Consider the following 11,004-nt stretch of genomic DNA (forward strand, 5'->3'; position numbering starts at 1 on the left):
GCATGTTGTTGTGGGAACTGCAAAAAATAAAACAATATTTGTATACTAAAGCAAACACTGAAACACTGAAGAAGAACTCAACAGCTGGTCAAAAGACAAACAAATATCGAATGGAAAAAAGTAAGAAAAATATTTGCCTTGAAAGAAAAACACACAAAACTTTACGGCGCGTAGAAGACAAGCTGGAAGGATTTATAATTTGCAAACAAAAATCTTTTTGACCAAATGAAAAATTTCGAAGAAACATGAAAGCGAGTACAAAAACAACAGAGCAATTAATAATTATAATAAAGTAGGAAAGCAAGAGGATGGCGGAGACGGTGTTTTGGCAGTGGCCGATGAGTGATATGTTACGAATGGAATGAAATAAATTGGTCAAAATGTGTGAACGCATGCAGGCGATTACTTATGTATACAGACAGACAAATATACCTATATATACACGTATAAATTATTGTTAATGGGGTGCTTCGGTATGAAATGGCAGGTTGTTGTAAATAAAGGAATATATGCTTCAATTTAAATTTATAAGGTGTTGCCAGATGTCGATTTTAGTTAATTTATGTTAACTCAATTTATATTAAATTAGTTACTAATTACATCATTTAGAATAATTCAGTGCAGTAATTGAGCTCAATTGGCATCATAATTTGGTGATAGACTACATTAAAAATTGTCTGAAGAATCCATTATAGTAATTACGTTTAAAAGTTGTAAAAAGTAAAAGAAAAAGGAGGAAAAGAGAAAAAACTATATGAAGCACCCATTATATTTATTACGTTTTACTTACGTTTAAATTGTCGTTACTTAAGTAAATAAAGGAAAACAATTTAATTTAAATTTTGTACTAAATTTACAATCAATTAGTTACTAATTACATCATTTAAAAAAATGTTGTGCATTAATTGAGCTCAATTAATATCTTAATATAAAAATAAATAAAATAAAAGCGATACATTTGAAAACACTAGTTACTAATTACGTAATTAAGATATAATTTAATTAATTAATTGAGCACAATTAGAATATGAATTAAAAAATCATATAATATTTAAGTAATGTTGAAATTTGTGAATTGGTATATGAGCTTTAAAACATAAGAAATGTAGTGCATATTGAAAAAATTAATAGCAAATTCGTCTATCAGCAAGTGGTCATATGATCTCCAAAGGAGAACCAGATAATGGACTACATTCAAATGTGTTAATTTGAAGGTGAAAAGATTAGATGTACTACTTCTAAAAGAATATTCGGCCATGAAATATGACGTCACACATCAATAATATTGGATACGAGTTGCAAGTGCTCACACTCCATTAACCGATTAACAAAAAAAAAATGTATTTTCTATTAATTAAGATACCTTTGGAATATTTAAAAATAATAATTTGAAGCAACTCAATATCAGATAGGTCGAAATGAAGCACCCTATATGGATTTGCGTCTATATATTTTTGCACTTTTACTATACACACTCGAATATTTACATATATGTATGTATGTATGCAAGCCTTTGTTGAAAGTGTGACCATCCAGCGTGTGTGGCTACTAACCAAACGGAACATCTCCACTTGATCGGTGACCAGTAATCGGTGGTGCCATGAATGCATGTCAGTGTGTCATGTAAGCCAACAGTTTAAGTGACTGCAGTAGAAATTGCGTTTTTTGTTGCACATATGAGTATACATATATAGGGAGCATGGATTTTTCCAATGCACACAAATCGAAATGGATTATAGTAGGAATTTTGTTAGAATAATGACATGAAATGGTCAACTCCCAACTTGCGAATCCGGTTAAACTGCACGATATGCAAGGCAAAAGAGAAACCAACTAACCACAGTTATACATATGTATGTATATATTATACACATATATGCGTGCATGCAAAAGTTTATGTTGTCTCTAATCACTTGATACATTTTCGTACAAACATATGTACATCCATTATACATACATATAAACCGTTAGCTGCATAGCCGTACACTTGCCTATCCTGTTCGTTTGGCTGACGTACAACAAACACACAGGTGCATACCCGACAGCCACCACTAACACCGGTCATTCGAAGCGTTGTTGTTGCCCCAAATCTAATTTTGTTTACTCTTTATTTTTTCTGATTGGAAATTAGTGTCCATGTGTTTGGTTTAGCAGCTGCCAATTTTAGCCATAAATTACTTGTGCACTTGTTGTAGTTGTGGAAAAGAGAATTTCAGAAAGTTGGCTTCCAACAAGATTTAGTGTCACGTTAGGTTAGTTAGCAAAATTATTGGTGTTCTTGTAGTCAAGTGAAATCGTATTTCATACAAGGAGCACTGGTTGTAGTGTTGTCATAGTAGAGATGCGTGAAAAATGGTGGCAGTGAAAGCAGTTGGTCGATTTTATTGATTTCGTTCTAGCGCGTGGAAAGTCTGCATGTGAAATTTTGAAGAAATTCATTAAGGTCTGTAGAGTAGGAGCAGAGATATCCAGTTCCTTATGTACTACCGAAGTATAGTACCAACATAGGAAAAGTATTGCTTGTATAATGAATCTAGATCTTATTTATCTTTTCTTACCTCGAGGTTATATTCGAAATGCTTAATACTTTAATTGTAAAAAAATTTAGTCTTCCCACCGTGATATCGAGTCCTAAGCGGAACGTATCTGAATTTTTAATCAGCTAAGGATCAACACTCGGAAGCATACAACAAGAACAACACCTCGGTATCCCGAAGAAGCCTCTTTTGCTACTGTTAAGGGGGGGGTAAGGTTTGACAACTTTTTTTTTCATTATTTTTTTATTTTTTTCCTGAACCATCAACATCTCAAGAATATTGTGTTAAAATTATTATTAGGTCATTCGGAGAAAAACTAACGAAGTTACAGCAGGTTGAATAACGGTACCTCCAGCTACCTGCGCTGAGTGTACAAAACTTTGAAGCGATTTTCCCAAATATGTCATTTTTAAAGTCGGTGACCAGCCTACAGAAAAAACTACTGCATCGATCGTTTTGAAATTTTGAACAAATATTCTACATATATATAGCTCTCGAATGACGTCGAGTTTTTCCAAAAATTTTAATTACAATTTTACAATAACAAATAGGTCGATTTTTTCGTCTAAAATCGTCATTTTGGCTTGAAAATGGTACCAAAAATTTAAAGATTAAAAAAAACTCGACGTCAATTGAAAGATAAACTAATAAACTAAAGAAAGCATTTTGATTTTTTGGTTTCGGATGATCCAGTGATGCTGTAGGCTGGTCACCGCACAAACACTTTTTTTCGAGGTGCCTGCAGAGATCGACGATAAATCCGTTATTCCTCGCTATTTTTCGATACAACTTTTTTTTAAGTATCCTTCAAATGTTGTACTTTCATATAATAATAAGTAAAATAAACCAACAGCAATAATTTTTTCTAAAAAAATTCATGAAAAAATGTCTTTTTTCGACGAAACAAACCTTACCCCCCTTAAGACAAGTATTACGTCAAAGAATGTGAGTCTTGATCTATACTCGTGTTAGTATTGGTCTTGTTGAGCCAGAAAATATTTTCTAAACAAGGAGAAATGCTGCCATGCTGACAGCATTCGGACAGATCAAAATTTTATCGTAGATCCGAATGTTGTAGGAACGGCAGGAACTCACGCTATACTAGGAGTTTGTCATGCAATAAATGAACTATGCGGCCTTCATATGCATATTTTTATTAATATCCAACAAGACAATTACACTTAAGTAAATACTAGTATTTGTATAGACTCAAATTCAGTATAGAAAAAAGCTTACCTTAAAAGTATACGATTTGCCTTTAATTACTCCAACAATAAATTAGTAAACCATACACATTTCCGTCGTATTATTTAAAATATGGGTTTTTTCAAAAAATTTTAAATATTTTTGTTCACTTGTTTACACTGGAATTTCCTGCATTTAAATCAATATGAATACACACATTTTTTTATCCAACAAATAAGTTATAACTTTTTATTGCTTTTAACATTAATTAAAAACACAACAATAGTGTATTTCCACGTCGAACCGAATTTTATTATTATCTTTTATTTAACTTTTTATATTTTTTATTATTTTTTTTTAATTAACACGCACAAACACAACTAAGCGCGAACATAAAACGCGGCGAATATAGTGGGAAAAACATAACATAAACATCAAATTGAATACCGCGCACAATATGAACAACAAATACACAATAAAACGCAAAAAAAAAAAATATAAAAAATAATAACAACAAAACACGCACTGCAACAACACCTGTGCGCCGGCAAAGCAAAAAGCAGCGAAACAGAAGAAACCAACTTGACTATTAATGGCAAGTACCTATGCGCATAGTGATGATGGTGGTGCGCTATCCAACAGCAAATTGTGTTCGCAGTTGAAACTTTCGCCTGTTGCGCCTGCGCTATTAACATGCGCGGCAAAATGAGGAAGAAATAAAGTAACAGCTACAAAAGCCAATGTTTGCTATGTTGCAGGTTGTCTATTGTTGTTAATGTTGTTACTGCTTGGCGTGCTATATGGACTGTGTATTTTGTATATGCGCAACTCTCTTAGTAGGTGCCTGCTGGACGGTAGTCTGGTGCAACACGCTTGAATGCACAACGGCGCTGACCAACTTCAACTGAAAAACAGGGTAAATATTGTTAGTAAGCAGCAGCAGCAACAATAAGCCATAAACATAGCACATAAGTGAAAAAACACGGCAACAATAACAGCAGTCAGTTGCAATTCAAAAAAGGGGCGCTTTTGTTACGGCTTTCTGGCACAAAAGGTTGTTGATTTTGACACTGTTTTTTTTTTGCTTTGCTTTTGCACTTGACAGTTGCAGTGCTGCAATGCTGTCTTGTTTATTTTTTAAACACTCACCTCACTTTTGTATACATAAAATGTAATTCTAAGTAAAATTCAATACAATTAGTCGCACGTTGCACTAGCAAGCAACTAGTGGCAACATTTCACATTTATGAACTACTTTAACTGCACTTACACAAGTTGCAACAAACGCGCATGTTTATGCATGTACATACATGTAACGTGCTGCGCCGCACAGACAAACCGGGCCAAAAGTAGCAACTTGCGTACCAACGAATATCTAATAGGCCAACATGATTTGCTCACCACCTCACACACACACTACACTACACAGTTGCTGCTGCGTTGTGTCCGTTTTCTTTCTACGTCTACAAAACCGTTTGTGCTTTTTTTTGCTTTATTAACTTTCTTTCGTCGGTTTATTTGCTGCATTTGCTAAGATCTGCTTGCATTTTAGCTGATTTTCACAAATTTACTGTTATTGATATGTGCACTTGTTGTTTGTGTACCGCAGAATTTAAATATTGTTAAACACGCACCGGAAACTAACATAAACGTTTGTAAATACACTAATTCAATAATTAACACATTATTTGTAGAAATAACACCGCAACGAGTACGAACGACAACACGTCAACGAGACGAAAGCGAAACAAATGAAACGAGTTTACAAATGCATTGTGTGAAATTTGTAAAAATATATATGTATGCGCAGCAGCGATGTTGCTTGCGTCGAATTTTTTTTTTTTGATATCGCTAAAGTTAAATTCGCCGTAAGGTGATCGGTAAACAGCTGTTGGCGCAGGGTCGCAATAATTTACTCGTTGCAAACGTTAATGGTGTTCACGATGTGCGGCGAATAATTAGTATAAAAATATATTATTGTAATAAAATATTATTAAAAGCTGAAATCAATATTAATTAAATAAAATTAAACATGGTCAACCTAACAACGCTTCTAGAAGACGTCGAACAAACAACACTTTCTCCGGGGCTGAAGAGATGGATTATGAACTACCTGAGCGGTCGACAATCATCGGTATTATTTCGAGGTAAAACATCGAAACTTAGGAAAATTAAACAAGGGGTTTCACAGGGCGGTGTCCTCTCCCCGTTACTGTTTAATTTCTATATCTCCAAACTTCCTCAACCACAAGAGGGAATTTCCGTTACCTCCTACGCAGATGATTGTACGATAATGACGTCGGGCACTGGCATCGATGACATGTGTTCGAAAGTGAACAGCTACCTCCCCGAACTTTCTCGCTTCTTCTCTGTGAGGAGCCTGGCACTCGCACCCACTAAATCCACGGCGACCCTTTTTACCAATTGGACGAAGGAGTACAGACTAAGTCTTAACATTCATGTCGATGGCATACCAATTCCGACAGTTAATAATCCCAAAATTTTGGGAGTCACATTTTACAGTCTGCGCTCCTTCACTCCACACACGACTGCGATAGTCACTAAAGTACAGAGCCGCAACAAAATCCTCAAGTCGCTAGCCGGTAGCACTTGGGGAAAAGACAAAGAAACGTTGCTGGCCACTTACAAGGCTATCGGCCGGCCGGTCGTAAATTACGCAGCACCGGTATGATCGCCTGGATGCAGTGACATGCAGCAGAGGAAGCTACAGACGTGCCAGAACACTGCACTCCGAACAGCAACAGGATGTCTCTTGATGTCACCAATGACACACCTACATAGTGAGGCCATTATGCTGCCTATTAAGGAGCATAATGAACTGCTTACCAAGGAGTTTCTACTTGGGTGACCCATGTAGTCACTTGCTGGAAGCAGAACCGCCCCCTAGGTGCATCAAGAGATCACTCCTACAACACGTCGACGAACTAAACCCTTATACCGACCAGACTGCGGACGCAAACAGTTTTAGACACGTTCTAAACGCCATTCGCAGTGGAGCTATCAACACCTTCATTGACTCCCTTCCAGTGAATGGCGTCCTTGGAACCAAACCACCACCTATAGCAGACGAAGAGCTCGAGTTGCCACGTGAAACCAGAGTGACCCTTGCGCAACTTCGATCTGGATATTGTAGCAGGTTAAACTCCTACTTATCCAGACTGAACCCCGACATACAAAATACATGTCCCGCATGCAACGAGTCCCCGCATGATTCTAACCACCTCTTTGTATGCCCAATGAACCCTACTCATCTAATACCCCTTTCCCTTTGGTCCAACCCTGTCGAACCCAGCACGTTTCCTGGGCCTCCCGTTAGATGATTTCGACGACAACTAGATTTATGCTCTTCTTTTCAGGCACAGATAGATAACCGCTACAACAACAACAACCAGCCGCTTCTTCCTTAAAACATAATTTTGAAAATTTATGTATGCTACAACTACAGCAACAACAAAACATTTTGCGAAAAATATTACAGCAACAATATTTTCCTAAATTAGTTAGTGATTTTTTTCTTACAACAATAAAATAAACAAACTATTGAAACGAAATGCACAAATGCTGCTTATAGTAACCTAAAACATGAATTTTCTTCGGTGATCTGTTTTATTTAAACAAATGAACAACTAAATATGCAAGCGCTTGAAATCGCTTTCGTTGTTTCAGTCTTTATGCGGCTAAAGCAAACAAATAACCTCAAAACCAAACGAATTTGCTGAAAATTCAAATATTTGTAAATCATCTGCTCCATCTTCCCCCAAGTCTACACCCAACATTATTTATAATAAACAAACAATTAACTACTGCTTTTTGCATTTATTAATTGACTAATATTACACGCGCCGAGTGACACAATATTCAAAATAATCGAGTATTGAGTAAAAGCTTTATAAAATATAACATGTAACAAATGAAATTAGATAAAAAAAAGCTAAATTATATAATATGATTATATTAGGTAGAAATTAAACTATATTGTAGCAATAAATACATCTGCAATGGCAGATATATAAAATAATGGCATTTTGGAGCTAAAGATAAACAAATGATAAATAAATGACATAAACATTAACATAAAGTACAATTGAAAAAAAATAAAATAACACGATGTATGTGTAATGACTATTTAAAACCGGATGCTGTATACAATTTCTTTGAAAATCTCTATATATTTATGTAAAATGTATGTATGTAATTATGGTAAATGTAAAATGGTAAATGAAATAGGCTAATTAAAAACTATACAGCTAGCAAAGTGTGTCTGTGTAGACGCGCGCCACTTTGCAACATTTGCTACTCACAACCGTACAAAGTGGTGAGGCGCGCTACTTAGGTGGGATGGTGCTTATTGCTGCACGGCAGTCTCATATCTAAATTGTTTATTCTAAAAATCATGGCAGTCTTAAAATTAATTTAATTTCCTAACATGCTATTACTATTACAATTACTACAAAACTTGGCTTTGAATATTGCATATGAAACAATAATTGCGCGTATATAATAACTACGAATTATACAAATATATGGTTGGTTAAGTAAGTGTTTTGCTTGTGAGTTTCAGCTAATGCAAAAAGACAGTTGACAGTTGAGCATTAAATGTTGCCTTGCAATTGTCAGATGTCAAGATGTAGCACTAGTGGTATTGTTCGAGCACTTTGATGGTGTTGAGCAACAGACCATGCTTACGTCAATCTCTGTTGTGGGCGATAGACCGCCATCACTCTTTTGACTTGTGCCCATAGAGTACGTGGAAGAGCAACCGCTAGCCGGCATTTCATTGAAGCCACTATCAACACGATAGAACACTGCACGAGTTTCCGCAGCGTCCACAGCTGGTTGCTTATTTTCACTATTAACATTTTCGTTTTCTTTGCGCAATTCATTTACAATTTGTATATCGATGCGCGGCAAGTCTATTGGAGATTTTACTAAATTTTGTTTTTCTTCTTTTTGCTTATCAGCTTCAGCTTGTTGCTCTTCGTCATCAAGCCAATTGAGCGAGAAGGATTGTGATAGATTTTTGCGACTTGCTGAACGTCTTTTACTACGCGGCGTATCAGCGGAACTCGAACTGCAATTGAAATTTTGTGCAGACAACTGCGATACTTGCATATCGTCATCGTCAAGCAATTCTTGCGTTTCGTCGTGTGCGAATATATCATGTTCTTGTGTTTTAGTATCACGCGTTGATGATGTTGTTGTTTTAACACATTTTGCACTATTTACCGCTAAACGACTGATTTTCATATTGAAACTGCTATCAATTGATTGATGTCCAATTGCCGCCTCCGATTCAGTAGAGCAATAATCCAAACGTAGCGGGGAGGAACTGCGATCAGGCGTGAATTTTTCACCATTGGTGTTGCCACCATCAATACAAGCTAAAGAGAAATCTCCGTTTATAGTTGCTTCGCTTTGGTTCAGCGCATTACAACGATAGCTATTTTTGGTATCTTGCAGCAGCTTGCTTGTTAACGCTGGTTTATCCAGACAGCGCCTGCTCGTCTGTCGTACGGGTGCGTGTATTGGTGACAGCTGTTCTACATCATCTAATTCTTGTAGGAAAGTTTGTATGCGTGATTTTATGCCAGTGTGACTACTGTGTGGAGAATGTGGCGAGTTGGAGAAACCATCCGATGCTGAAATTGGCGAAAGTGAGCCGAATGAACTCTTGTCCAAAGAGTCTGAAAGTTTTCCAATTATAGCATATTGACCACCACGCGAACTCTCACAATTTGACGATGGACTGGAATTAGAATAAGTCGTTTTGGATATTGATTCACTTGTCGGTGTCCTAGCCTCATCTAGCACTACAATATTATTCATATCGAAAAGTTTACGACGTAATGAAACGTCTTTCGTATCGTTAAATGTAGATACATTTGAATCACTACTAAAACGTATTTGTGAATCGACCTCACAGTGTGGACGATCGGCAATGGCTAAATGTGGCTGAAAATATGGCATTAAAGCTTCTTCTAGCGCCCGCGGCAAGGTTACCGGTAGCGATAATTCTGTTTGTGTGCCACAATCACGTATACGACGTCCAGGCTTTGTTATAGGTGTGTTGGCATTTAATTCGGATAAAATTATGCGATGGCTGCGTAACGGACAATCAACTGGACTGGGCACGATTTGATTATCCTTGAAGTAAGAACTTATAGCCGATTGCGCCTTAGCTTCATAATCAGGATCGGGCGAGTCGTGAAATTGAGTTTCGTGCGGTTCGACATGCGTAGGCTTTAATGAAGACACTTCATCAATATTCCATTCAAACTGTGTTGACGATAATTGCGGTGTCGTAGGCCGCTGAAACAACGATGGACTACACAAGCATTATAATTTAAGTAAACGGAAGCATTAAATCACTTTAATACACAAACCTGGCAATTAATGGTAAATGCAAACGCTCCGCTAAGGCTGGTTCGAAAGGATTTCGTATGCGTTGAAATCGTTTCGCTGGTGGCGTACTCATGACAGTGGAGCAAGTTATTTGCTTAGAGGAACTACTGCAAATACTGCTTATAGTTGTTAAACTACAATTCATCGTTTTACTTGGTGTTCTTGGATGCAACTTTTTATGGCATCGCCCACCGCCAGGAGTGGTTATCAATTCTATATTTTCGTTGCCCACTTTATGTGTCACTTTTCCACTCATATGCACCGCTGAAAACAGCTTGAGTGGTGTTACAGCCTTTTCATAATCCATGTTAATTAGTATCGCAATTAAAAGATAAAAAGTTGTTTAGTCGCGGATAAGTGCCCGCTGCCCGTCCAAAATTCGAAAACTAGCAGAAATTCAAATTACCCTAACAACCGTTTGCCGTGATTGGATTTGGGAAATTTAGCGCAGTGTTGCAATTGCGTTTGAATCAAATGTGAAATATGGGTACGTTTGATATATTGGTACTAATAAATGAAATATTGAAATTGTCTTCATTTATTTAGAAATCGAACAAAAGATAATGTCATAGCAAATGTTATGGTTAAATTAAAATAGTTACGTTTTAAAATTACACAGAATAACATAACACATTTTTCAATAAAATATATAAAAAGGAAACAGTGATTATGTATTTTAAAACAGTAAAATGTAATAAAAAATAAATAAATGCAATAAGAAATATTAAAAAGTGAAAAAAAAAATCAAAGCAATAATAAAAAAAAATTGTTTTTAATTGTTTTATTTTTAATTTGTAGTAATCAAGAGCACCCTATCTCAAATTTCCCAGCCGACAGTGCTACCAAGTTCAATGCCATT

At 36.1% G+C, this 11,004-nt stretch overlaps 2 protein-coding genes across 6 annotated transcripts in view; both read right to left on the reverse strand.

The window, feature by feature from the left end:
• The window catches only part of LOC105215175 (protein phosphatase 1 regulatory subunit 16A), a 111,793-nt gene extending 106,324 nt beyond the window's left edge, over nucleotides 1-5,469 (reverse strand). For 3 of the 5 annotated variants that reach the window (XM_011189001.3, XM_011188968.3, XM_011188976.3), the window contains exons 1-2: nucleotides 4,872-5,469; nucleotides 3,774-3,911 (exon numbers count right to left, since the gene is read on the reverse strand). The gene's annotated coding sequence lies outside the window, so the exon portion shown is untranslated. The remainder of the gene's footprint in view (nucleotides 1-3,773; nucleotides 3,912-4,871) is intronic. The other 2 variants (XM_054229670.1, XM_054229669.1) reach the window with 2 other exon arrangements.
• A 2,070-nt stretch (nucleotides 5,470-7,539) lies between these two features.
• On the reverse strand, nucleotides 7,540-10,564 carry LOC105215207 (protein aurora borealis). The gene is made up of 2 exons (XM_011189009.3): nucleotides 10,127-10,564; nucleotides 7,540-10,068 (listed from the first exon to the last, which is right to left on the reverse strand). The coding sequence occupies exons 1-2, from the start codon at nucleotides 10,450-10,452 to the stop codon at nucleotides 8,364-8,366; spliced, it is 2,031 nt and encodes a 676-aa protein (XP_011187311.2). The 5' UTR covers nucleotides 10,453-10,564; the 3' UTR covers nucleotides 7,540-8,363.
• Between the last annotated feature and the right edge of the window lie 440 nt (nucleotides 10,565-11,004).

Source organism: Zeugodacus cucurbitae, chromosome 4 (assembly GCF_028554725.1).
Source record: "Zeugodacus cucurbitae isolate PBARC_wt_2022May chromosome 4, idZeuCucr1.2, whole genome shotgun sequence".
Classification (NCBI taxonomy): Eukaryota; Metazoa; Arthropoda; class Insecta; order Diptera; family Tephritidae; genus Zeugodacus; species Zeugodacus cucurbitae.

Bases quoted from the DNA above. Each gene is read 5' to 3' on its own strand.
- LOC105215207 (XM_011189009.3), bottom strand. From the start codon at position 10,452: ATGGATTATGAAAAGGCTGTAACACCACTCAAGCTGTTTTCAGCGGTG. The intron at 10,069-10,126 runs GTTTGTGTATTA...ATGCTTGTGTAG, and splicing joins CATTTACCATTAATTGCCAG to TCCATCGTTGTTTCAGCGGC.